This window comes from Ascaphus truei, chromosome 17 (assembly GCF_040206685.1).
Source record: "Ascaphus truei isolate aAscTru1 chromosome 17, aAscTru1.hap1, whole genome shotgun sequence".
Lineage (NCBI taxonomy): Eukaryota > Metazoa > Chordata > Amphibia > Anura > Ascaphidae > Ascaphus > Ascaphus truei.
This window is the reverse complement of record NC_134499.1, coordinates 33,340,563-33,368,275: the sequence shown is the minus strand read 5'-3', so window position 1 is coordinate 33,368,275 and position 27,713 is coordinate 33,340,563. Positions and strand designations below refer to the sequence as shown.

The 27,713-nt window shown below is 47.3% G+C and overlaps 3 protein-coding genes across 12 annotated transcripts in view; 2 read left to right on the top strand and 1 right to left on the bottom strand.

Moving 5' to 3' along the window:
* The first annotated feature begins 106 nt into the window (after positions 1-106).
* Positions 107-27,713, top strand: part of ITPR1 (inositol 1,4,5-trisphosphate receptor type 1) — a 99,159-nt gene continuing 71,552 nt past the window's right edge. For 8 of the 9 annotated variants that reach the window (XR_012788618.1, XM_075574705.1, XM_075574710.1 and 5 more), the window contains exon 1: positions 107-232. Coding sequence is in view for 8 of the 9 variants with exons in the window: in XM_075574705.1 (XP_075430820.1) it covers positions 199-232 (34 nt within the window). In the remaining variant the exon portion in view is untranslated. The remainder of the gene's footprint in view (positions 233-27,713) is intronic. The other variant, XM_075574711.1, reaches the window with a different exon arrangement.
* LOC142468301 (histone-lysine N-methyltransferase SETMAR) lies at positions 108-12,513 on the top strand. Of its 2 annotated transcripts, none has more exons than XM_075574713.1 (2): positions 108-232; positions 11,223-12,513. In XM_075574713.1, exons 1-2 carry the CDS (start codon positions 119-121, stop codon positions 11,976-11,978), a joined length of 870 nt encoding a protein of 289 aa, XP_075430828.1. In that variant the 5' UTR covers positions 108-118; the 3' UTR covers positions 11,979-12,513. The 2 variants fall into 2 exon arrangements, with proteins under 2 accessions (XP_075430828.1, XP_075430829.1); XM_075574714.1 differs by lacking the exon at positions 108-232 and adding an exon at positions 8,322-8,516.
* On the bottom strand, positions 12,487-26,124 carry SUMF1 (sulfatase modifying factor 1). Its single transcript, XM_075574712.1, has 9 exons — positions 25,864-26,124; positions 24,563-24,736; positions 23,915-23,989; positions 19,956-20,038; positions 19,455-19,577; positions 17,012-17,126; positions 16,523-16,636; positions 15,205-15,264; positions 12,487-12,818 (listed from the first exon to the last, which is right to left on the bottom strand). Exons 1-9 carry the CDS (start codon positions 26,089-26,091, stop codon positions 12,720-12,722), a joined length of 1,071 nt encoding a protein of 356 aa, XP_075430827.1. The 5' UTR covers positions 26,092-26,124; the 3' UTR covers positions 12,487-12,719.

The following is a 27,713-nucleotide window of genomic DNA, read 5'->3' as shown; positions in this document are numbered from 1 at the left end:
GTAGAGGGCAGCAGACCAAGAGCTATGACCAATAGAACCCGCCCCTATTACTTGATTGACAAGTGAAGCTGCCAATCAGAGCGAGAGTCAGAGCTCAGTGTGTGTGGGTTTCCTGATCATGGAGCCGGGGTCCGCTCCGAGCTGCGCGGGGGGTGCGGGTGACGTGTGTTCGGGGCTTGAGGCGCTGCCGGTGCCGGTATGCGGGGCGGGGGAGGAGCTACCGAGCTTCCAGGTGAGGACCGAGCTACAGAGCATGCTGGGAGTTGTAGTTATGTGATATGAGACACGCAGAGCATGCCGGGAGTTGTAGTTATGTGATATGAGACACGCAGAGCATGCTGGAACATGTAGTTATGTGATATGGAACATGCAGAGCATGCTGGGACTTGTAGTTATGTGATAGGACACACGCAGAGCATGCTGGGTTTTGTAGTTATGTGATATGAGACACGCAGAGCATGCTGGAACTTGTAGTTATGTGATATGAGACACGCAGAGCATGCTGGGACATGTAGTTATGTGAAATGGGATACACAGAGCATGCTGGGACTTGTAGTTATGTTATGTGGGACACGCAGAGCATGCTGGGAGTTGTAGGGAAATGATATGAGACATGCAAAGCATGTGATATGGAACATGCTGTTACATAGTGAGGTGTTATAAGACACGCAGAGCATGCTGGGACTTGTAGTAATGTGATATAAGACACGCAGAGCATGCTGGGAGTTGTAGTTATGTGATATGAGACACGCAGAGCATGCTGGGAATGTAGTTATGTGATATGAGACACACAGAGCATGCTGGGAGTTGTAGTTATGTGATATGAGACACGCAGAGCATGCTGGGAATGTAGTTATGTGATATGAGACACACAGAGCATGCTGGGAGTTGTAGTTATGTGATATGAGACACGCAGAGCATGCTGGGAATGTAGTTATGTGATATGAGACACGCAGAGCATGCTGGGAGTTGTAGTTATGTGATATAAGACACGCAGAGCATGCTGGGAGTTGTAGTTATGTGATATGAGACACGCAGAGCATGCTGGGAATGTAGTTATGTGATATGAGACACACAGAGCATGCTGGGACTTGTAGTTATGTGATATGAGACACACAGAGCATGCTGGGACATGTTGTCCTGTGACTCCTGAATAGTAATATAAAAGTAATGAATGTAACAGTGGGAAATTGAACCACAGGAAAAAATGTATAAATGTACTCTATACGGTGATTATAAAAGCATATGCACCAAAATTCATAATGGAACATGCTGGTTATCCCCTCATTAACCCCTTATATAGGAAACATATTCCAATTGATCCATAATACAGTAAATACTGTGTGGCGCGAACAAAACGCTATCGTAAAATATATAAAGATGAGAAGGATCGCAGTCTTGAAAAAATAAAATTTGCATTAAGTGTGTATATACAGGAATGTAAAGCATACAATCGGTTAAAACAGGGGAGCGCAAACTTTCGGAGCTGCGCCCCCCTGCCTGCTCCCCCTCACTCTTGCGGCCCCTTTACCTTGTTTGGCGGCATCAAATGACGCTGAGGGGTCACGTGGAGGAGTTGGACATGTGACGTCACTCCACATGACACAGCGGCGTCATTTGATGCCGTGTTGCCATGGCGACGCGTCACAGCAACGCATCTGAACCCCGATAAGTGAGTTGCAGAGAGCTCACACGATCCCCCGACATTTAATTTAAATGCCTCGGGGAAGAGCGCACGGCCTCTGCAACCACTGGGCCCCCCCAAAAAAAATCCCCCCCCACTTTGTGCACCGCTGCATTAGACCAAAACCTTTCCATTCATTTTTTATAATCCTTCCCCTTACTGTTTATTTACAGTGATTGACTTATTAACAAAATAGAATAATTAATCACAGTCGCAATCGAATCTGACCTTGAACAGTCTTACACTCTATCATCCTGGATTATAAAGAATTGGATCTCGGGATGCTGAAACATAGAAAGCATGATAAATCCTTCTCATTAATAATAATAATAATAATATACCTCTAAGAATCATGGTATCCAATTCATATATCCACCCTAGCAGACTCTTGATTTGAGGCTGATGATTGAAACGTTGAGTCTCTTCAGGGCGAGTGTGTGAGCTATTTAAGTGTTTTTTCATATTTGCACTGGGTTAGTTTATGTACTATCCAAGGGGTGCGCAAACTTCTAGAGCTACTGCGCCCTCCTGCCCAGCAGCCGCAGCGTTCGCGCCCCCCCCCCCCCCTCCAAGGACACGGCGTCAAATGACGTAATGGGACGTCACGTGACCCGGCCGCGTCATTTGCCGCGCATTGCCATGGCGACGCTGAAGACCCGGCAGAAAGCAAGTAAAGGAGTTACAGAGGCCTCACGCCTCCCCGGCATTTAATTTAAATGCAGTGGGGAAGAGCGCAGGGCCTCTGTAACCACCGCGCCTACCACCCCCCCCTACAAATTCTCACGCTCCCCGTTTGTGCTCCCCTGTACTGACCAATTGTATCTATCTTCTTCTAAATATCTATATTTTTGAAACCATTGTATGTCCCTGTGTCTAGGGGCAATCACATTGGACCTTTGGCCTGTCACTCCGCCACAGGCCAATGAGATGGCTCCCTTGGCCCGCCCGCCCCCGCACACCTCTCATTGGCCGGTGTGGTCTAACAGTGTTTCACACACCCCTGTGCCCCCCTCACCGCAAATCCCCTGCCCCCCCTCACCACAAACCCCCCCTCACCGCAAACCCCAGCCTCCCCGGCGCCAAGCCTCCTTCACCTCACCTCTCGACACGCCGCCAGCCAAACTCCCGCCGAATAACCGCCGCCTCTCACACGCCGCCGCCTGCCCACTCGGCTCTTCTCCTCGGGGCCCCGTATTACCGCCGGGCGCGCCAGCAAGCAGGTAACCTCCCCCCGCGGCCGAGCCGGGAGCACCGGGTGGCGCAAGCAGGTACCACCACCACCCCACAAACCCCCCCACCCCTGCGGCCGGGAGCGCCGGGGGGGCGCCAGCAGGTAACACCACCATTCCCCCCGCGGCCGGGCCAGGAAGCCGGGAGCGCGAGCAGGTATCATCATCATCATCATCCACCACCCCCCCCCCCTTCGCAGCAGGGCAGAGGAAAAAGCAGAGGGGGGGGGGGGCACACAACAACAAACAACAACAAAGTGACTGACACACGAACTGCCTGTCTGAAACACACACACACACACACACACACACACACTGGCTGACACACAAACAAACTGACTGACACACACACACACACTGACTGACACACACACTGACTGACACACACGCACACACTGACTGACACACACACATACACTGACTGACGCGCGCACACACACTGACTAACGCGCGCACACACAGAGTGCCTGAGACACACATACTGACTGACGCACACTGACTGCCTGACACGCACACACACACCCTGACTGACGCACCCACACATACTGACTGACGCACACATACACTGACTGCCTGCCACGCGCACACACACACACTGACTGGCTGACACACACTGCCTGACGCACACAACAACAACAACAACAAACTGACTGACACACGAACTGCCTGTCTGAAACACACACACACACACACACACACACACTGACTGACACACAAACACACTGACTGACACACACACACACTGACTGACACACACACACACACACTGACTGACACACACACATACACTGAATGAAGCGCGCACACACACTGACGCGCGTACACACACCCTGACTAACACACACACACAGAGTGCCTGAGACACACATACTGACTGACGCACACACACACACACTGACTGACGCACACACAAGCACTGACTGACTGCCACACGCACACACACAACCCCTTACTGACGCACACACACACAGAGTGACTGACGTGCACACACACACACACCGACTGCCTGCCACGCGCACGCACACACCCACTGACAGGCGCATGCACACAACCCCTGACAGGCGCACGCACAGACACCCTGACAGGCGCACGCACACACACCCTGACTGACGCACGCCACACACACCCTGACTGACGCACGCACACACACCCTGACTGACGCACGCACACACACACTGACAGGCGCACACACACACCCTGACTGACGCACGCACACACACACACTGACTGACGCACACACACTGACTGATGCACACACACACACACACTGACTGATGCACGCACACACACACTGACTGACGCACGCACACACACACACTGACTGACGCACGCACACACACACACACTGACGCACGCACACACACACACACTGACTGGCACACGCACACACACACACTGACTGACGCACGCACGCACACGCACACACACACACACACTGACTGACACACACTGACTGCCTGACACGCGCACACACACCCTGACTGACGCACACACACACACTGACTGACGCACACATACACTGACTGGCTGACACACACTGCCTGACGCGTGCACACACTGACTGCCGCACACACACACACACACACACACACACACACACACACACACACACACACACACACTGACTGACACACACTGACTGCCTGACACGCGCACACACACCCTGACTGACGCACACACACACACCCTGACTGACGCACACACACACACACTGACGCGCACACAAACACACTGACTGGCGCACACACGCACACACACACTGACTGACGCGCGCACACACTGACGCGCACACACACACACACACACACTGACTGATGCGCACACACACACACACACTGACTGATGCGCACACACACACACTGACACACACACTGACTGACACACACACTGACTGACACACACACACACACACACACACTGACGCACACACACACTGACACACACACACACACACTGACTGACGCACACACACACTGACTGACTGCCGCACACACACACACACACACACACACACACACACACACACACACACACACACACACACACACACACACACACACACACTGACTAACTGACGCACACACACACACTGACTAACTGACGCACACACACACACACACTGACTGACGCGCGCGCACACACACACAAACACTGACTGACGCACACACCCACCCACCCACACACACTGACTGACGCGCACACACACACACACACACTGACTGACTGACGCACACACACATACACAAACTGACTGACGCACACACACATACACTGACTGACTTACGCACACACACACACTGACTGACGCACACACACACTGACTGACGCGCGCACGCACACTGACAGACGCACACACTGACTGACGCACGCACACACTGACTGACGCGCACACACTGACTGACGCGCACATACTGACTGACGCGCACACACACACTGACTGAGGCGCGCATGCACACACTGACTGACGCGCACATACTGACTGAAGCGCACACACTGACTGAGGCGCGCACGCACACACTGACTGTGTGTGTGTGCGTCAGTCAGTCTGTGTGTGTGTGTGTTTGTGCGTCAGACTGACTGATGCACGCACACACACACACAGAGACAGACTGACGGACTGGCGCACACAATGACTGACGCACGCACACACACTGCATGAAGCTGTAAAGGGGGGGGACGGAGCTGTAAAGGAGGGAGGGGGGTGGACTGGATTGATGTGAACGGGGGACAAACAGAGAGGGGGGAGACAGGGGAAGAGAGATATTACATCCCGGGCAACGCCGGGTGTGACGGGAGCTTTATGACAGGCTATTAATAATACACCACCAAAGATATAACTGGGTTGAACTGGACGAGACTTAGATATGATAAAATATAATTTATTCCTTGAAAAAGGTGAACACACGAGATATACAAATAACAGACAAAATATGGACACTTACTTAAAGGTTAGGACAAGAAAGCCATCAGGATACAGGATGGGCCATTTCTTCCATAATTCAGTTGACATCACAGCAATACATGCAGATCATGAAGACACATGAAGGACACATGAAGACAATTGAGTAAGGGGTGACTCTGCCTTATATACCATTTTAACCCTTCTCTTACACTCAAGGCGCCGAGCTGTCTAGCAAAATCTCTTTGAAGCAGATTTTGGTTTCCCTGTAAGTGTGAAGTATCACACTTAAAAAACACTCAGTTCCTTGGTTCCTGCCCCCAGTATAAACAATTAGGGCAGTTAGCCTTTGATCACCGGGCTATGTTAATTCTTGCAGGATGTTCTTACTGCCTATTAGCATAGCAGATGGAGTCTGCAGTTTTCAGAGCAGACCCAAAACCCCATATACATTTTAATACCTACACATATTAAAATACCCAGTTCTGGTAGGTCCAGCGGGTCCAAACTTTCCAGACCTTAATGCCGGAAGTGGTACACTATAGGGTCCAATTTTCAGCCCGCTACGACCTATGGAACCGGAGTTATACAAATATCACATAAACCTTTTCATATTTTATTATAAAAATCTCCGCTAAAAAGAAATCTCAGCGTTTCACTAAATCCCCATTGAAAACAACGGGCTCCGCCGCCATGGGATTCAAGGGAGCAACTCCGTCGTTGTAGTCAATGGAGTTTCCCGCCATAGACTTTCAATGGAGGAACCGCCACCATTGAAGTCTATGAGAAAATTCACAAATCTTTACCTGCGTCCACACTCCGTCTGGTTGGTCTGAGGGGGCTGGGAAGGGGCATGCATTAAAGCCGGAACCTTGGCTATATGCCACCCAAATCCCATCCCTCTGGTCATTCCAGAACCGGAGATATGGACTTACACATTTCAACATTTCACACTTAGTCGTTTTTTCGCCATGCGGCTTTTCCCCATTGGAATCAATGGCTGGCGCCGCCATTGACCATGCATGGCGCCCGCCGCCATTAGATTCAATGGTGCGACCCTCCTTCTCCGCTCGACCCCTTACGGGGTTCCCTCATTCCCGGACCTGGTGTGGATCGTGTGTGGGGGTTCCTAGGGGGTAGGGACAAAAAGAACTTTATTCCCAGGGGCCCTAGAACCCAAGATTCCCACGCCAATTGTCGTTGAACTTGACCAAAGTGATTAAACTCTTTTAAAAGATATTGTATCCGCTTTTGCGGTCTACGGTTTGGATGGCTGCCAACCTGTTCCTTGAGGCCGGTGTTGAGGAATCTCCATTGAAGTCAATGAGCCCATTGACTTACAATGGGAAACCGCCGCTCCTCCTCTCGGACGCCACCTGCTGGTCGTCGCTGGAAAACAGGTCCAAAACCGCTACTTCTGCCATTAGAAAGCATGGAGGCTCAATGGCGACCTATGGACGGCTGCAAAATGGAGCCTGAAAAGGCGGGAAAATTACACAAAGGGCTATAATCACCATTTTAACATTAACCCCTTCCCTCCCGCGTCAACCTTAGTGTATGTGTGAGTGCAAACACCAGGATAACACAATACATTTACACAGGGGAATAAACATTTGGATATTGAAGCAAGGCAAAACACATTACTGGACCTCAGTCCAGTTAACCCCTTGCTTCCCAGGTGAGAGTAGAGGGTGGTCAAATGGGGTGTAACCCCTTTAATCCCGGGCCAAATCCTCTCTATCATCACACCAGGTCTCTCAGCTAGTCTACTATATATTTTGGGAAGGTGTTTGTCTGGTTGCTGTGCATGTGGACACCACTTAAGATATCGTAACCACATTTTGCATGATGGTTCCTGAGATGAAGGAGCAGGTTTGTGTCTGTTTGGAAAATGGATGCATTCTATTTTTAATTATATGAGTTATTACAATTTCTCTAAGCAAGTCAGCCACTGGGTGTTGTACCTGGTAGACTATGTATCTGGCATGTGACATCATACTGGTGACATCCTGATTCACATAGCCTGGTGGCAGATAAGGAGAGTTAGATAACGATAAAGTTTACACAGAAAGCAGACAAAGAAAGAAAGAGAGGAACTCAGTTGGCACACAAGGAGAAAGTAAGAATGCTGGAGAAGGAGAGAGGGGCGGAAAGAATTGGGGACATCATAAGGTATTAAAGGAAAGTGATGGGGGAAGGGAGAGAAGAGGGGGAAAGAGAGAAGGGGCTAGGTGGGTGAGGGGAGGAGAGATGCGCAACGCAGGGTAATTTCAGCTAGTACTTTACATTTCTGTATATGCACACTGGAATACAAACTGATTTTTTTCAAGACTGGTGTCCTTCACATCTTTATATATCTAAGATAGAGATTTCATTTAACCCACACATTATTTACTATCCTGTGACACTGGACACAGATTTGGGACAGAAAGTATCTGAATTTTACTAGTCCGGTCACTGATTTTTCTGATAATTCTGGTGCTGTTCCGTGTGCCCGTTTGTTAGGGGGTTTTGCAGCTGTGGAGTCTGAATGGTTGGGTCCGTGCCATTGCTCATGAAATGAGGCTTTATTCAGAGCAGAGAGGCAGCCAAAACCCCGGGGGAACAGAACGTGAGAGAGCTGCATCGAGGCCCCCTCCAGTGAGGGGCAGGTAGAATTACAGCTATGCATCATTACTAGCGTCCCAACCTCAGCATGTACCAGGTGAGACTAGCACAGAGGCCTGGGAAAGCTCCCTCCTGTGTTTGTGGAGCTGGCCGCTTTCGCTTATGTGACTTCTAATTTTGTTTTTCCCACTTGAGCAACAGCTGTTTCCTCCGATAATCTCGTTCTAGATCCTGACAAAGCCCCAAATTCTGCCCCCTCTTTTATCAGTCGCCATGCAGCTCCCTTACAAATCCGTTCTCCTTTCTCCACCAGGTCGGATTGTAAAACGGTTTAATCTCCGGTGACAAAATATGATCCTTTGTGGATCGAAACGGCGGCTTCCCCAATAATGATGAAACGAGGCATTTTTGCAGCTTTCTTTGGGCTGAGCTTTCGTTTCATCCTTTTAGTTGAATCCTTATTTTGCATGTTTCATTTGGTTAGCTGCAGTCGGCGAGGACAGTCCGTTTCTTCTTTACTTTTAATTACATGTACATTTTTTGCTACATCCCAAACATTATGTTAATCTCTGGTGACAAAAAGTGTAAATCTACACAGGAAAGGTTTTGTGGTTTAGCCTCTGAAGTGGGAGCTTAAGATCATGTGTCCATGCAGCCTGAATTCGGGCAAGATATTTGTTCGCCTTTGGCTTCATATCAAAAGTTTGGATTGCAAGCTTTTCAGGCAAGGATTAAACCTGTATTATTGTATGTGCAAGACTGACTACAATTTAATAATAATTCCATTACACATATTACCTGTCCTATTGTAGCCATAAAAATGTAAAATTATACGGGCATATAAAGGCAACTAAGAGGTTAACTGCTTTGCTGTGGCAGGGAGGGTGTTAATCTTTTTGTCAGTGTGTTCTTTAGGCTACAAATTCATAACATTATTTCAGAAAAGCCAGAACACACCATCCACATTCCAACGCTTAAGGCTGCGTCTATGCTTACTGATTGCGTGCTGAGGCGCGCGGAGGCTGAGGGAAAGCGGGTGCTTTCCCTGGCCTTAGACCGCGCGCCGTCCGTGGGCGTGCCAGTGATGTCACGGAACCGCTCACGTGACCGGCCCTGCGCTCCGGCAAGCGCGAAAATTTAAAATGTAGCTAAGACTTACTCTTCCGCACGGTTGCGGAAGCGAGCCCCTGCTAAAGCCGCTCTCATTGCGGCTGCAGGGGCTAAGTGCCGAGCGTAAGCGCGCCTCAGCACGGGTCAGCGCATAAGTGCTGACCATGTCCGAGGCCTAATAAAGTAACTCACTGTTGGGTTGTGTTTATGTACAAGCAGAATACATGTACATGGCGTGAGGGTGAACAACTGTCTATACTTATTGGCAATAATGATACTACTAACGGTGTTATTACAGGTTTATTTAGGCTTTATGTGATGCTTATCTGGTGTTTTGCAACTTCAAAGACAGTTGTAAAAGTTAATTAGAACCAGATCCTGAAGGTTATGTGAAGGACAGTTCTATCCTTGTCATTGCAGGCCAGTATGAAGTCAAATTATTGGTGCCTATTACTAGTTTTGTACAATCTTTACTAGTGTCCCTTACAAGTCTGTGAACCGTAATCATAGGGCAGTAACTAATATGACATTACAGTGACATGCAGGAGGGGCAGTATTTCACACACACATTACATTGCTTGTGTGTACGACTGGGAGGTTATCCTAAATACTATGCCACTTATAAAATGAATCTGGTAGTTACTGGGAGAAAGTGGAGTATTTTATAACGGCCGGGACCCGAACCTATAGATCATGTCACCTGATCTGGGATTCTAGCACAGATCAAAGAGGAGTTGTGTATACAAATTCCTATCTGACTCACATTATATTAATTTTAGTGATGAATCCCCTTGGGGGGCCTATTTCAATGCATTATTAGGGGTACCTGTTTACTGGATTCAATCAAGTACAGGTTTTCTGTTTCATTCCCTTTGTTTCATAAACTGACTGGTCTTATATTACTGCGTGTTATTATTGTATCTTTTGTATAAGCACTGTAGCTATATGTATTAGATTAAAACCACAATGTAACAAGTGCTGTCTGAGCTCGAGTACTTAGAACAAGGGGACCCTGACAAGAAGGGGCAAAACTATGTGGGTATCAGGGCAACAAGGCACTCAGGAGCCAGGTACCCACCCATCAGACAATGCAACAGGTATAACATTTCAGGCTCAGCTTATGCTCCGAGGTTGGAGCACTGTGCCCTGCCTGCCAGCAGAAGGTAGTTACATGCAGTCTCTTCCCAGATATGGAGATGTTGTTGGGATGGAATTTAGCTTCTTGAGCCTTCAGGCAGAAAAAAAAACCCCAAAAGTATTCCATTGACTTATATAGCAGCGGTGTTCAACTCCAGTCCTCAAGCCCCCCTTCCCCCAAACAGGTCAGGTTTCCAGAATATCTCAGCTTCAGCACAGCCACCTGTGCTGAAAGCTGGTATATCCTGAAAACCTGACCTGTTTGGGGGGAGGGGCTTGAGGACTGGAGTTAAGCACCCCAGTTATATAGCATGGCTGCTGTATGCAGCAATGTACGTAACATACACACACGACATCTCAGCCCCAATCCGATCATGTAATACGTGGGACACCTGGCGATCAATTGACTTCTATAAGACCACACCTCATTGCATAAGTACCTCCCACTTCAGAGACTAGTGCTCGAACTGCAATGCCTCCTTCCTTAGCGAGGTTGTCTTGCCGTATGTTTTCAGTTTTGTCACTGGCACTGACCCAATTGTGTCCTTTTATCCAGTACACTCCAGAACTGATTGCTGGACCCGGAGCCGAGCAAGACCCGAGTGAAGTGACCGTACTTGGCTGCGAGTGCCAAGGGCCCCACTGTGTGCCCACCGCGGTCTGTGCCTGTCTGCCCCACGGTGCCAACTACATCAGCCGCTGCGTTATCAACACCCAGGGGCCTATCTTCGAATGTAACATCATGTGCCGCTGCGGAGAGTCCTGCCCCAACCGTGAGACCCAGCGGGGGCTGCAGTTCCGACTGCAGGTGTGTAAGACAGACGGGAAAGGTTGGGGGCTGAGCACGCAAGAGCACATCCCCAGTGGCAGGTTTGTGTGCGAGTACGCAGGGGAGGTGCTGAGCCGGGAGGAGGCGTGCAACAGGATACATTTGCAGGAGCCTAGCGCCTCCAACTACATCCTCTCAGTGCGTGAGCACCTCCATGGGGGGCAGATCCTGCAGAGCTTTGTGGACCCCACACACAAGGGGAATGTGGGCAGGTTCCTGAACCACTCGTGTCAGCCCAACCTCTTTATGCTGCCGGTCCGTATGCATTCAATGGTGCCCAAGTTGGCGCTATTCACGGCCCGCGATATCGTGCCCGGGGAGGAGCTGTGTTATGATTATTCTGGGAACTTCTTTAACCCCTGCCCCGACACCGCAACTCCACCGAGGGATATGGGTTCAGGCAGGAGGTGTCGCTGTGGGGCTCCATTCTGCTCCGGCTTCCTGCCCTACGACAGCTCCCTGAACCAAGCAGGGACCCAATAACCCCTGAGGTGCTGGCAGTGTGCAAATATTTGGAAAAGCTTGTGTTATTTCATTCCTATGTCAAGGTGTAAAATTTTGACAATGACTTTAAAAGTGCGATGCGTGTCGCGACGTACGATGCGTGTCGCGACGTACGATGCGTGTCGCGCCGTAGTGGGCTTCGCTGTGATTCTGCCTTAGCACGGCCAGTGACCACTATGGAAACTACTCTGTGGAATTAAACTGAGGTTTATAGCGTTATCTGGGGGAATAAGGGCATGTGCCACGTGCCACACCTTCTTACCACGTTGGGAGTAACACTGGAGAAGGTGCCACGTGCGGACTGAACAGAGTGCGTAGTTGTAGGGCGGAGGCGGGTGAAACACGGACGCCACCAGCAATGGTTTTATTCCAATGTTTTTTGGATGACTCGGTCCAGAAATGCCCGCTGAGTACACAACCCTGAATAAAAGGGTCGCAAAGGGTCGCCGACGTACGGAGAGTAAGCAATAATTACAATCACAAAATATTTATTCAAAATAAAAAATAAAATATTTATTTGCTTCTCCTTAGTAAGAAGAAAAAGAAATGTTTGCATTTCAGAGGCACCTTGTCCTATCCCGATGTGTAGAGCGTGCCAGTGTCCGGCACTGCCGGCTCGGTGTAGGGAGGCGGCCCCCCTCACATGGTAATCAGCCATCAGTACCCTCACGCAGGAAGGGGTGGGAGAGGTCATCTTCCTCACAGCACTGACCCCAGTGGTCACTTAGCACTGGCTGCACAGCGGAAGCCCAGGTTGGAGGAGGAGCTGTCGGGGGTGTTCTGACTGCGAGCGGCACAGCGATACCTGTAACAATATGACTGGCAGGCAGGATAGTGAGGAGTCAGAGACCCGCCATTACAGGCCTAAATACAAGAGAAAGAGGCCCTGAGCTACTCATATCTGTGGATCCTTATCGGTGACAGGAGAAGTGCTTACACGACCTTGTTCAGGGGTGTCTAACGCCAACAGGTCAGGTTCTTAGGCTATCCCTGCTTCAGCACTGGTGGCAGTCGATGACAACCACTGATGGTGCCACCTGTGCTGAATCAGGGATAGAGATATAGATAGATGAAAAAAACCTGACCCTTGAGGACTGGGGTTGGCCAGCCCCTGATCTACTGCATACACTGTTACGATGACTGCATACAAATGCATTATCAGGTGTCTACCAACATTTAAACTCTGGTTCATTAAATCTTGAGAAAGGTAAAAGGAGGCACTTAAATGACAACGTGTGCGATTCACACAACTATAAAATGTCAATGAATAAAGCATAGTGTAAGAAATCCTTATGATATATCTATGGCAATGGTTTTCAACTTTTTTTGGTTAAGGAACCCTATAATTAAGGTGTGAAATTCTGAGGAACCCCAACCCTCTCTAATAGCGCATCTGAGATCAGATGCATTATAAATTCTTCTATATTTGGTACAATTTTCAAATGATCTGAAAATTGCAGGGACCCCCTTAGGGGTGCCCAGGCAACACCTGTTGAAAAACACTGATCTAAGTGCAAATCACTATTTGGATACAGCGGTGGTTTTCAACCTTTTTTTGATTAGGGAACCCCAGAATTTGATTGTGAAATTCTGGGGAACCCCAACCTTCGCCGACACACTGACACACTCCTCTCCCCCCCCCTACACACTCCTCTCCCCCCTACACAGACACAGGGCAGCTGCTGATGCCGGGTCACTGCTATGTGGGGGTGCCGCTGTATCTGGGGCAGCTGGGGGAGTTGTTCCAGCTCTCCCCCCTGGCGGCTGCAGAACCCCTGTGGGGTGCTCCCGGAACCCCGGTTGAAAAAAATCACCGGGGTACAAGGTTGCATTAATGTGCATTTTGTTTTTCTGATACATCTCCCTAATACACAGATTGGGACTTCACCAAGGACTCCTGGAGACGCCCCCATCTGAGGCAACATTGTTGCATTTTTAACATCGGATTTGCCCATTGAATGAAATATTACACTATATTGATTTCTTTCCCCCTTTTTTCCATTTCTTCCTTATGCGCCTGGGTGGACATTTAGAATCTGCTTCATGAAAACCATGCCAAGGAGGATAAAACTGCCAGCAACTGGGAGCCTAAGCTCCCACTGGTATTTCTCTCCGAGTGCCTCTCCTTAACCTGTCCTCCCTCAGCACTACGTACTGACCCAATACTCCCGAGACATGTTTAGAGCCGTAACCCAATGATTTTTCCGGTTTAAATCCACAAACGCAACACATTGATACATAACGAGCAGCATGGCGCCTGTCAGCACTTATTACTTCTGCCAAGGTAACAGCTTTGCATTTGGGAATTCCGAATCTATATGTGACCCACTTTCCAAATGAGCCTGAGAAGACCAATCGCTCGGCTTAAAAAAAAGCAACGTTAATCACCAGAAAGTAATGCAAAGCATTTATGTGACTACCCCGTGCCGTATTCCTAGACCTAGCCATATCTATCAGGTCACCTGCACCATTACCAGGGTCCCATTTTATCACGAGATACAGACTGCAGAGGGGATCACTCCTTCCTAACTGCGTCTGTCCCTTTTTCTGCTGTTCCAGCTAGACCCAAAAAGATCCATCAGACAAGAGCTGAGCACGGATGTAGTAATTAGCACCTTGAGTGGGATCGGTGCCGGAAGCGGCAAACAGGCAGAGCAGCGATTAGGGAGCTAAAATTATCTGCAAAATATCAGATGGTCTTCGAGCTGCAGCTGCTGAAACACGCTCTCCCCACCCCCCACATAAGCAGCTCCCAGCCTGAAAATGTTTGCGAATACTACCTTCCTCACTTCAGCACTTAATACCTGGGGATTCCACAAGTGTTTATTTTACATATTGTCAGAGAAAAGTGTGTCACTAACAATGTGTTCGGAATGGTAAGGAGTTTTGCCCCCCTTCCACCCCCCCCCCCCCCTCCTCCTCTCAGGTTTAGCTCCTGTCCTGTTCTTCTAAGCAGATATGCAGCAGGTGGTAAAAATGTAAATCTGAAGACTTGGAGCCTAATATAGTTAAGCGTCTGGGGCTTCTTACCACATGGTACCCCTTGGATATCCAACTGCAAAATACAAAACCAAGATCCAGGCTGTACACAATAATGCAACAGACAATAACATGAGGTTACCCTATCCAAGGTGTCAAGCTACCTGCCTGGCAAAGTCCTAGCTGCTGTTCACACCTGATTCCTAAGCAGCAGCTCAGAGCTCACCTTGTGACACATGTAGGATCCTCCCTTCTTTACTCTGTCTTTTCCGGAGGAAGGTCCTTTCTGCAGAGAGATTAAGCGTGACTGTTACCACCCACACTCCAGGGGTCCGGAGATTCTATTCCCAAACAGTGGCTTTTATGAAGATACTACTCTTGCTCAGAAGAGGCTGATGGAAGCTCCGTCCTTCTGCTTCTAACGCGCCTCATACAGCTCACTGTGACCATGGGTCCGTATAGCCCAGGGGTGGCCCACTCCAATCGTCATGGGCCACCAACAGCTCAGGTTTTAAGGATATCCCAGCTTTGGCACAGGTGACTCAGTCTTTGACTGAGCCACTGATTGAACCACCTGTGCTGAAGCAGGGACATCCTTAAAACTGCACCTGTTGGTGGCCCTTGAGGACTGGAGTTGGCCACCCCTGGTATAGTTGTATCTGCAACTCCTATGCACCCTCAGTAATTACGACACCTCTGAGGCTCATGGGCTTCTCGGGCTCTGTAATGCATCTTGTTTCCTGGTGACAGTTCTCACTTCTGAGCACTCTATAATAACACCATGTTCCTGTCACATTTTGCGCCTCATCACAAAGACTCACTTTTTTTGCAAATGATATTTAGAGCAAAGCTGTGTAGACAGTAAGGAGAGGGGGTGGGGAGGGGGAAATGGACGGGCCTGGTTTAAAACGAATAATTCTTACTCAAAACAGGCCCTGTCCTGTCTCCAGCTCATTGCCTGTTCTAAAAAAGTTGTGTGTTCCTCCTCTGGATTATGGTTAGTACTGTAGGTGCAGTCAGAGTTAGGGGGGGGTTAGTTTTACAATTATAGGTCTAACATTTTGCTGCAGGTGGACTTGCAAAGCAACAGGCGGTTATTGTACCATTGAAAGAGTTAATCTCCTGTGAGTTAAACCCCGTTTCATGCACTTGTAGCAGAAATTGTGCAGCTGCAGTTACATAGACAATAACTTCCAATAGAGATGCCACAGGAAGTGTGAGGGGGCAGACAGGCTTCTCAACAATAATTAGTGATTCAGACACTGATTGTTTCCACAGCTTCGACATAGGAAAACATTTTTACTGAGCTTGTAGAAACCCACCCCCAGCCCTCGGAGGGCTCCTTCTCAACAGGGACAGAGAATAAGATGAGGGGAGATAAAAGCAGGAGGTAGTGGATCAGGGACAAGCTGTGCTACAATGTATCACACTAAAGCACAGACCCACAAAAGCTTTAGCACGTCTTTAGTTCATATGAATGGGAGTAAAGGCGGCCTAAAGATTAGTAGCCTTTTGTGGCTCTCTGCCTAAGTGATTACACTCACCGGGTTGTGAGCCTCAGCGGCGGTGTGATGCGTGTCCCACCAGTCAGACGTCCACTCCCAGGCATTCCCCACCATGTTATAAAGACCATAACCATTTGCCAGGAAAGCTGTGACCTGCGGGGAATAGTCACAAGTGTCATCTTTGTCAAAAACCTACTGTCACTAAATAGATGTAAAAGTTATGTGCAGACCTGCTCTGGGCTGTGTAATGGGGCCAAATTATTTACCCACCACCTGTTTTATGCTGTGACCACACTGCCAGGATTGAATGTAGCGCAGATGGATGTGGACAGAAAGGACATGGCAGCATGTGCTCGTGACACGGACTAAACGTTCAGCAACTACTCCATGACACAGCTCAAAGAGACAGGTGTGTGTGAGCAGGTATCAAGCTGCAAAGGTGGATTTTCACAGCAAAGTGTGAGTATGTGTACAGTGAAGGCTGGACGGGTGTATTAGACTGGTGTCGCCCAGGAATCAGACACTCACAGGTGCAGTCTGCATATATCCATCCTCTCCAGTGTTGGTTGCGGGGAATACCCCCTGCCAGAGGTTTGAGAGATGTTCCCCGTTCGGCAGCAGCTTGTTCCCCCATGGGAAGAGCCTTAAAGCAGAGAGGGGAGAGAAGAGCTGATCAATGAGATAAATCCACAAGCACAATACTTTGTGACCATGAAAAGGAAAGATTAACCCAGGGGTGGGAACTCCAGTCCTCAAGGGCCACCACCAGGCCGTCAGGATACCCCTGCTTCAGCACAGGTGGCTCAATCAGTGGCTTAGTCGAAGACTGCACCACCTGTGCTGAAGCAGAGATATCCTGAAGAAGGGCCACCAACAGGCCAGTTCATCCCTGCTTCAGCACAGGTGGTGCAGTCTTCGACTGAGCCACTGATTGAGCCACCTGTGCTGAAGCAGGGGTATCCTGACGGCCTGGTGGTGGCCCTTGAGACTGGAGTTGCTCACCCCTGGGTTAACCCATCTGGTGTTATCAGGTTAATGTTAGAAGAAAGCTCATCGCCCGAATTGCTTCTGCTTTTATGGTAGTTACAATAAGCTCTGTCTTGTTAGACAAATAAATATTTCTATTTATAGAACGGCTTAAAAAAAAAAACCCCTGTCCCTTCAGAGCTGGCTGGGACCGGGCATTTCACAGAGCAAAGAGCTCTCACGGTGCGTGCAACTGCTGTGGTGACACATTCAGGCTTCTAACACCAAGCTCATTAACACACTGGGATGACCAGTGCAACAGGCAGATACGTCACATGGACCGGACTTCTGTAAATAGCCACTGATCTGGGTGACTTTACATCATGGGTCTATGGAAAAAGAAGTAACCATCCTTCTAGTCAACAGTTCTTCTTAGTCCCTTTGGAGTGTTATCTGCAGGGTGTGGTACTACTTCAAGGAGTAGTGAGCCCCAAAACGCCTGAATCTAAAGAAATTCTAGAAACAGAAGAGCGCACAGGCGTAGGTGTGTGCTACTAGCCTGTGTCATACTCTGATCCAATACATTATTACTACTTTGGGATATGCATCTCTCTCTTTTCTATCCAGTCCATGCATTGGTAGTGCTCCTCTTTTCTCCCCTTTTTTGCACCATCTGCAGACTGCACACGAAGTACCTTAGGACACCGGATATCCAGTGGGACCCTGCATTACTACGCAAGTCCTGTTACATATCTACACTGACTGAAGCAAGGTTCTGACCCCTTATTGTACACACCATTTCTTCTGGACACAAGCATGTGTTTGACTCTTCACTGCAGTGAACTGTGGGACCTATCCAGACATACTGCATACTGCCATGCATTGGGTGTTTATGGGGATGCTTACCTGCTCACAATATTACTGTATACCAGTTACTGGAAAGGTGCTATGTACGGATTACATCAAGCTGTATCAGATTTACCTAGTCTGCCATTAGTTCTCTGAGCATCGCACAGTTTTTTGGGTATTTAACTCCTCTGTCACCCAGAGTTTAGTATTACATGGTGGGAGTATGACACCAACCAGACTCTAGTTCATAGAATCCCTGGTAATATGCTCCACACCACTCATTACAGCAACAAAACAAACTTTAGGAATAGACTGCTCAGGACTAACAATCATTTGAGAGATAAGATATCAGTACAACACACAGTAATAGGAAGGTCCCATAGATCTCTCTCCGAGTGTGTGCACACAAGATAATCATAGTACGAAATCAATGATAAAAAGGTGTAAATTGCCATAATTAAAACAGAACATGTAATAGATAATATCCTAAAATATACACAACTAATATTCCAACAAATAAAAACAGAGGCGAGAGGAGGGTAGCCGGGAGGAAAAATGTAGCAGGAGAATAATCTCTTGTGAATAAAGGCGTCACATCCACAGTAAAAGAACCTCAAAGGTAAGTCTTACTCCGAGAGAAATCTGCTAGATCGCATCAGATTAGAGTGCAGATCAAAGTAGCTAGTTATACGCTATCGTGATGGCACACGCTCTCTGATGTGCATCTATCCGCTGTGGACAGAAAATGCCCCAAAGCACTGCAATGCCAGCTGGAGAGAGCAGAGTGCTGCCGCCATGTAACTCGCACGGCTCTCCGCTAGCCTTCGCTCTGCCCTCCGTCACACTAAGACAGTTTCAGGCTACACTTTCCCTCCCAGCTACCCATCCCCATTTTTATTTGTTGGAATATTAGTGAATAGATTTGAAGATATTAGCTATTAAAATTATCTGTTTTAAGTATGGTAATTTACACCTTAGTGATTTACGACTATGATTACCGAGGGTGCACACACTCGGAGAGAGATCTGTGGGACCTTCCCTTTTCTGTGTATTGTACTCATTACAGCAACTCTGCAAGCTCTGCCAGCATAAAGAATCCTTCCCAGTACAAGAGGGTTCTCCCCTACCCCCCCCCCCCCCCCCCTCACTGACAAACCTGTTCTCCAGCCCCCCACGGCAGGCATATTCCCACTCCGACTCTGTCGGGAGACGCTTTCCCGCCCAGGCACAGAAAGCAGAGGCATCATTCCAAGACACGTGCAGGACGGGGTGATCCATCCTGTAAGAGAGAGGTGGTGGGGAGGGGGGTTGGGGTCAGAGAAAGGTACCTGGAGAGGAGGAGACACATCATGAAGGGAAAGATTGATTGTAATTAAAGAGACAGGGGAGTTATTTGCATTGCCCCTGCTCCTCTGCAAATGCACAATTCTGTGTCTAGTGCAGGGGTGGGAAACTCCAGTCTTCAAGGGCCACCAACAGGTCAGGTTTTCAGGATCTCTCTGCTTCAAGCACAGTCAAGGCGTGATTGAGTCTCCTGTGCTGAAGCAGGTACGGATTGAGCCACCTGTGCAGGAATATATCCTGAAATCCTGACCAGTTGGTGGCCTTTGAGGCCTGGAGTTGCCCACCCCTGTTCTAGTGGCTTCTCACTCAATACCTGTCTGAGATATCAGAGTCCAGCCCCTCCGGGTGCCTCCAGTCTGCTCCTTTCACTGGGAGCCACCATGGAGCAGCAGCCACCTCAATATAAAGAAGACACAGACATTATCACACAGGACATGCTTATAAGCGCATGTCGTAGCCAGATCGTCTCAGCCATGAAAGGGACATGTGTCACACACGCTTTATCCTCTCCTGTATGTGGGACGCAGAATGTCCTGCAGCACTAACTGTCCTTCTTTAGAAACCATGAGAAGAATGAAATAACTCACCCTTTCCCTGCTGGACAGAAGTGCAGGGTTTCAGAGCAGAGATTCTCAGTCTGATAGGGACCTGAAGGTTTTAGCACACACGTGTGGGTAACGTGAACATATGTTTTATCAGAGCAGCAGTGCGGTCATAGCTCTGACAGCAGGTTTTGGGATCTGCGGGTTTAATTGCTTCTATCAAAGGTTGTGCTAATCCTTTGAAATGTTGCAGTTTTCAGAATGCCCCAGCAGAATACTAGATCTAATTGCTCTAGATCTAATTAGCACAAATTATAATTAGAGGAGAGGTGTGATCCCCCTGTGTACATCCCAACTGAAGGAGGTGCACTGTGTAATTGCTTTTTACATAACATCACAGGCTGCAGAATCCAGGTCTCTGAGCTCAGCCCAAATACTTCAAAAAGGAATTTACACTAAAGATTCTGTAACAGAGGAAGCGCCAATTCAGAGCGGTCACTCGCAGATCAGCACAATTTCGGCAGATTTAGACCTCGTGGTTCTTTACACAATAGTACATTATTCTTAGAATAAAGTGCTTCCATTTTTGATGTTATGTATATTTTCTTTCCATCATTAAAAAACAATTTGGCTTATCCCCATTATTTGCATTTTCTCATCAGGTGCTGGAACTTCCCCTTTATGACAGATTAGCACAATGTGTCAGCTGCACATATTCTATTTATCGTTTCATACATTCACACAAGGTTTTTTTTTTCCGTGGGGGGAGGGGTGGGAACGAGTGTGAAGGAAGTTTTAAACCCCGACTGTGTAAAGCAGCAGTCCAAGCAATGTCCCTTTAATACATTATATGCATCAATACAATCTGCCAGTGCAGCAGAAGAGGACCAAAGATGCAAAGTTCTGTGTTGAAGATCATGTGACCAGGCAGTCACTAGATACAATTGGGGCACTGCTAGAGGGGGGCAGGGCTCAAAATAAGGGTGTGCCAGAGCCTGTTTCAGAATAGGAAGGGGATGTGACTTTGTAAATAGTTGCTATAGAAACAAAAAATGCTTGTTTCATTATAAAACATGAGGTTTTTTTTTAATGCTACAAGTATTTTCTCATAGTACAGAACTGATTTAATTAAAAAATAAAATAAAAAAAAGTAGGATATTGCTTGGTCTGCAGCTTTAAAATGGGTAATCCATGCAATATCTTACGTGTTTTTTTTTTTTAAACAAATCGGTTCTGTATTATTAGATAATACTTACTACCTTTGTTTTAAAATTCAACTCTTAATGCCATTTGTAATTAGTTTAAATATACCGAGCATCCTTTGATTTCGATAGCAGGTTTTAGCCCACCTCCCCAGCAGTGCAAGATCTTTGCAACACTTTCCTGTTTGTGATCATTAGTTGCCAACATTCCCAGCAGTTTCAGCTGCAAACGGTAATAATAGAATAGATAATGTTACCTGAGTAATATAAGAATACATTGTAGCTGCTGAGTTACACTGACTGAAGGATTGATTGAAACTGAAAGGCAGCCATTTAGTGAACCCTGGGAAGCAGGATCTTTGCTGATCGATTGGCAGCTTATGTAATTAGTTTTCAATAAAAGGTAATTAAAGCTGCAGTTCAGGCAATATCCTGCATGTGGTTTTTTTTAATAAATCAGTCCTGTAGTAAGAAAAAATACTTTTAGGATTTTCTGTTTTTAAAATAAAACAACTTTGAAAGACCAACTTTCTTGTATTCTATTTTAACAAGCATGTTTGTTCCTATAGCAACCATTTACATTCCCCAGATCTAAAGATGTCGCCAAACTTTGCCTATCAATAGACGGAGAACGAATTGACCGGCAGCTATGCAGTTCTTTAGGTAATTAGAGATTGCCCACATGAAACTATTGAAGTAAAAAACAAAAAACGGGAGCTTGAACTGCAGCTTTAAAGAGTGCATATCAATTATTATTATTTTTTTTAATTAAAGTGCGCTTGGTTTGTCGCTTTAATTTATGCTAATAAGGGAAAGATAATAGACGGCTTAAAATACAGACGTTAATACCGATTGTATGCACATTATGCCCACACTGCCCCCTTATATTACTCCTCGAATCAGGCAGGGCAAAGGATAGTAGGGCATGCATATTATAAATAACACGGTTACTGCACATAGCTGTTATAGACTGTCAAAATCCATAACGCAAACAAGAGCTGATGACCGTGGTCAGCCTGGCGTGTGACAGGTTCACGTCTTCCTACAAAGGGATCTCTGTGAGCAGAGCTGCAGCCGCTGTACGGGACGCCGTGCGCTTCTTACAAATGTAAATAACCTGATGCCCCTTCCAAAGTGCGGGGGGGGGGGGGGGGTGGCGGAAAAAGCAGAAAAGAGAGCTAGGAGAGGGGTGGAATACCCAGCTTGTGATAATGCAAATACACACTAAAGCCAGCTAAAACTGCAGGACCCCGAGAGGTACGAAAGCTTGCAACATATCAACTACTTGTTGGTCTAATAAAAAAGGTATCGTACCCCCTAAACCCTCTCCCTCCTTTGTTACCACATGGAAGAGAGGACCAACACGGCCCCCCATCCATCTTTGTCAGAAATACCCAGTTAAGCACCCTGCAGCTTCCGGTCACTTGAGATGAGCAAATGTGTCAAAATTTGAGTTGCAAAATCTTTAACAAAATGCAATTTACAGACGGATATATTCGTAGGTGTTGGACAGTTAAATATGCGGACGAATGCTCCTGAACCCGCCATCATTTTCCCTTTGCACGATTGTCATGATATCCGTTCATGCGAATGTTACATTCGATTCGCCCAGAACTTCCAGACCCTGAAATCTAGGTTTTGCTGTATAAAGGAGAGACTCTACCAAAAATAGGTTGGTCTCTCTTCCCGCTCAAGCTTATATTTAAGGGTCCAGTCGTTGAGGGCGAAACAAATGTCATAAGATTTGCAAACGAATGCATAGATCAGTGTTTTTCAACCGGGGTTCCTAAAAACCCTTGGGTTCCATGGGCATCCCCAAAGGGTTCCCTGCAATTTTCAGGTCATTTGAAAATTGTACCAAATACAGAAGAATTTACAATGCATCTGATCTCAGATGCGCTATTAAGGAGGGTTGGGGTTCCTTACAATGTATCTGATCTCAGACACGCTATTAGAGAAAGTTTGGGGTTCCACAGAATTTCACAATATAATTATAGGGTTCGTTAACAAAAATAGAAAAATAAAGATGAAAAACACTGGTATAGACACATTCTCAAATTGAACATGCAGGCGGTGGTATTACAAGTATTTGAACGGAGGCAAATGTGCTTTCTAAGCCACAGCATGTGTTTGCGCCTGAAAGGAACGCCCACATTCGCAGCCAATGTGAATGTCAGCAAAAGATTACCCCCATCTCTACCGGTCACACATAAGGTTATTATATTCATAAATATATTGGCTGGATTATACTAGCGCTAAACTGTAGTAGCACATCTCCCAGCTCCGACACTGCAGGTATAAGACGTCCAGCTAATTCACCAAGTCATCAAATTACATACTGTCCAAACGAACCGAACCCCCCACAACACACAACACACAACACACAACACACAACACACAACACACAACACACAACACACACACCTCTGCAGCACTCACTCTTATTCCAATCCTCAATTATTCCTGTACCATTTCTCCCCACACCCCCAAACTATGGCTGCAAGTGTTAAGCACGAGTATAAACTTACAGCTTGATGGATGCTGCTTTTCACAACTTCACTTATTAAACCTTCAAACACATACGAGTCTCCAAATTTCTCAGCCTGGAAAGATTAAATGTGACAGTCAGAAGCAATAAAAACCTGCGGGAGCGCGATAAAATGCATAAGAGGTGCCCGGGACTCAGGGCCAGATACAGTACTACTATACACCTACTGCTCCCACACACGGTTAATACCGGGCTCTGTCTGGATGAAGACAAAACTGGCCTTTGTTATGAGGTCAGACACAAAACTTCCCCAACACCGGTCTTGTTGATATGAGAAGTTTAAGCAATTCCCCCCGGATTATTATTTTTCTCTAATTTACCTGAACATGGGGTCCCTTAGATTGGACCGTGGTCCACGTTTCTCTGGGGACCCCAGTTCCCAAGAGATTTAATTTTTTGTAATTTGAGAAAACTTCAAAAACATGGCTACCAGGGTCACCAATAGAAGACACAAAGTCACTGAGACTATTGGCCAACTGAGGCAAGGCTGAACCCGTGCACAAAATGCTTTGTTGCTCAGGAACTGGTGGATCCGCAGACATCAGGTGAACTCGCACGGTTCTTGTATCTTTACATTCCAGCGACAGGATATATTGAGATATATTGTTATATGTTGTCACTTCCTCACCTCTGTCACATGACCCGTTGATGTCACAAACTTGACAAAGTCTGAGTTGCTGACTTCATACTGGTCCATGTAGAATGCATCCAGGTGAACGGTGCGAGAAGGGCTCTCCCCGTCCAGGGGGATCCCAGGGTCATCGGTGCCCATAGTGAACACCCCGGAGGGCAGCAAAGCCATCTGAAGGGCCGGACGGTGGGGTGAAAGAAACAATTTAATGCGCGTGCCATTTTAAAAATAAATGTGGGAATACATACAGTATGAAGAAATGAGCACTCAGTTCTTCCATTTTACTTGCCCGCATACAAAAGGTGCACATGGAGGACTGAAACATTGATCCTGTTTAAACAAAATGTGTTATATTTTGCAGTAGACCTGTCAGTGCTGAGCATTTCATGTGTGAGTATATTATATCTATATTTAAATATATACGTCCAGGTGTCAGCTAGGCAGCACATCTGATAGACGAAATCAGGACAGACACTAAGATCCAAAGGTGAAATTTATTTCTCAACGTTGGTGCTCTTGATAAAGACTCCTTTGGGAGCCGCAACGTTGAGAAATAAATTTCACCTTTTGGGTCTTAGAGTGCCTGTCCTGATTTCCTCTATGTATATATGTATATTCCACGGCACTCCAGGATTAGAAAAATATAAAGACACATTTATTTAACACGTCATGAGATACATTTATTGAGCACAGATTTTATTGTTTGTATCTCATGACGTGTTAAATAAATGCATCTTTATATTTTTCTAATCCTGGAGTGCCGTGGACATTTTCTATTTTTGTTGTATTGTTTTGAACACGGATTGTCCTGCTAACTTTCTATTCTCATTCTATTTATCTTCATGAGTGCTTTCACCAGTGTGTGTGTATCCCTAACCCACTGGTCCACTATGTGTGTGGGGTGTGGCGTGGGGGTGTGTGTGTGTATCCCTAACCCACTGGTCCACTATATGTGTGTGTGTGTGTGTGTGTGTGTACCTTTACTGTGGAGGTTTTTTTTAGCTCGGCTAACGTGGTATATATATATTGTATCTCTACTGTTGTACTGTGGTACATATGTGGTATATCATTTACTATGTTTTAATGCATCTTATGCTTAGGTTATTAGCTCTTGACTCCGGAATATGTTGCTGCATTATACACTATGTCATTATATAAATGAGGGAGAACCTCGGACGGTGAGTGACCGGCCGGCTCAGGGACCCCTCTCACCCCCTCACCTGCCGCCCCCCGGCTCAGAGACCCCTCTCACCCCCTCACCTGCCGCCCCCCGGCTCAGAGACTCCTCCCCCCCTCACCTGCTGCCGCTCGGGCTCCGGCGCGTTAGCTTCCCGGGAGTACCTGAAGGCCGCTCCGCGCTGCGGAGTCAAGGGACTTGTGGTCACCGGGTGGGGTTCGGTGCTGTCGGCTCGGTGTGCGGAGCCACAGCCGCAGCTTCCCTCCCCGAAGCCCAGTCTCAGGAGCAGGCACAGCAGCAGCACCGGAAACCGGAGACACCGGGAAACAGCCAAGCTGGGCACCGCCATGTTTACATAAAATCACGTGACTACTGTCAGGTGGGCGGGGCTTAGATACACTGGGAGTGGCTTAGAAACGCGTGTGTGTGTGTGTGTGTGTGTGTGTGTGTGTGTGTGTGTGTGTGTGTGTGTGTGTGTGTGTGTGTGTGTGTGTGTGTGTGTGTGTGTGTGTGTGTGTGTGTGTGTTGTATGTCTTTATTTATATAGCGCTATTAATGTATATAGCGCTTCACAGTAGTAATACACGTGGTAATCAAATAAATAACAGATAATATAAATAACAGATCATGGGAATAAGTGCTTTAGACATAAAAGTAACATTAAGGAAGAGGAGTGACTGCCCCGAGGAGCTTACAGTCTAATTGGTAGGTAGGGAGAACGTCAGAGACAGTAGGAGGGAGTTCTGGTAAGTGCGTCTGCAGGGGGCCAAGCTTTATGTATCATGTGTTCAGAATAGCCACAGTGCTATTCATATGCTTCTTTAAGCAAATGTGTCTTAAGGTGGGTCTTAAAGGTGGATAGAGAGGGTGCTAGTCGGGTACTGAGGAGAAGGGCATTCCAGGGGTGTGGGGCAGTCAGTGAAAAAGGTTTAAGGCGGGAGAGGGCTTTAGATACAAAGGGGGTAGAAAGAAGACATCCTTGAGAAGAATGCAAGAGTCTGGATGGTGCATAACGAGAGATTAGGGCTGAGATGTAAGGAGGAGCAGAAGAGTGTAAAGCTTTAAAAGTGAGGAGAAGAATGGAGTGTGAGATGCGGGATTTGATCGGAAGCCAGGAGAGGGATTTCATGAGGGGAGATGCTGAGACAGATCTAGGAAAGAGTAGAGTGATTCTGGCGGCAGCATTTAGGATAGATTGTAGGGGAGACAGGTGAGAGGCAGGAAGGCCGGACAGCAGGAGGTTACAGTAATCAAGACGGGAGAGAATGAGGGCCTGAGTCAGAGTTTTAGCAGTCGAGCAACAGAGGAAAGGGCGTATCTTTGTTATATTGCGGAGGAAAAAGCAACAAGTTTTAGAAATGTTTTGAATGTGAGGGGCGAATGTGAGAGAGGACTCGAGTGTGACCCCTAGGCAGCGTGCTTGGGCTACTGGGTGAATGATTGTAGTTCCAACAGTAATGTGGAAGGAGGTAGTAGGGCCATGTTTGGGAGGAAGTATGAGGAGCTCTGTTTTAGCCATGTTGAGTTTAAGGCGGCGGAGGGCCATCCAGGAAAATATAGCAGAGAGACATTCAAAAACTTTGGTTTGTATAGCAGGTGTAAGGTCGGCTGTTGAAAAGTATATTTGTGTGTCGTCGGCATAGAGGTTATAATTAAACCCAAAAGATGTTTTTAGGTCACCTAGAGAGAGTGTGTACAGAGAAAACAGAAGAGGTCACAGGACAGAGCCCTGGGGTACCCCCACAGAGAGATCAATAGAGGAGGAGGAGGTGTTAGCAGAAGAGACACTGAAAGTACGATGGGAGAGGTAGGATGAGATCCAGGATAGAGCTTTGTTCCGAATACCAAGAGTATGGAGAATGTGGAGGAGAAGAGGGTGGTCCACTGTGTCAAATGCTGTGTCAAATGCTGTGTGTGTGTTCAAGATGTGCTCATTAATATATTACAGTGTATGTAATAAATTAATATATT

What these genes read in the sequence shown, in the direction of transcription:
- LOC142468301 (XM_075574713.1), top strand. Translation starts at nt 119, where the DNA reads ATGGAGCCGGGGTCCGCTCCGAGCTGCGCGGGGGGTGCGGGTGACGTG. An exon ending in AGGAGCTACCGAGCTTCCAG is followed by an intron (nt 233 to 11,222) that starts GTGAGGACCGAG and finishes CCTTTTATCCAG; the next exon opens with TACACTCCAGAACTGATTGC.
- SUMF1 (XM_075574712.1), bottom strand. Translation starts at nt 26,091, where the DNA reads ATGGCGGTGCCCAGCTTGGCTGTTTCCCGGTGTCTCCGGTTTCCGGTG. An exon ending in AAAGCAGCATCCATCAAGCT is followed by an intron (nt 20,039 to 23,914) that starts GTAAGTTTATAC and finishes CTTTATATTGAG; the next exon opens with GTGGCTGCTGCTCCATGGTG. An exon ending in GACTCTGATATCTCAGACAG is followed by an intron (nt 19,578 to 19,955) that starts GTATTGAGTGAG and finishes TCTCTCTTACAG; the next exon opens with GATGGATCACCCCGTCCTGC.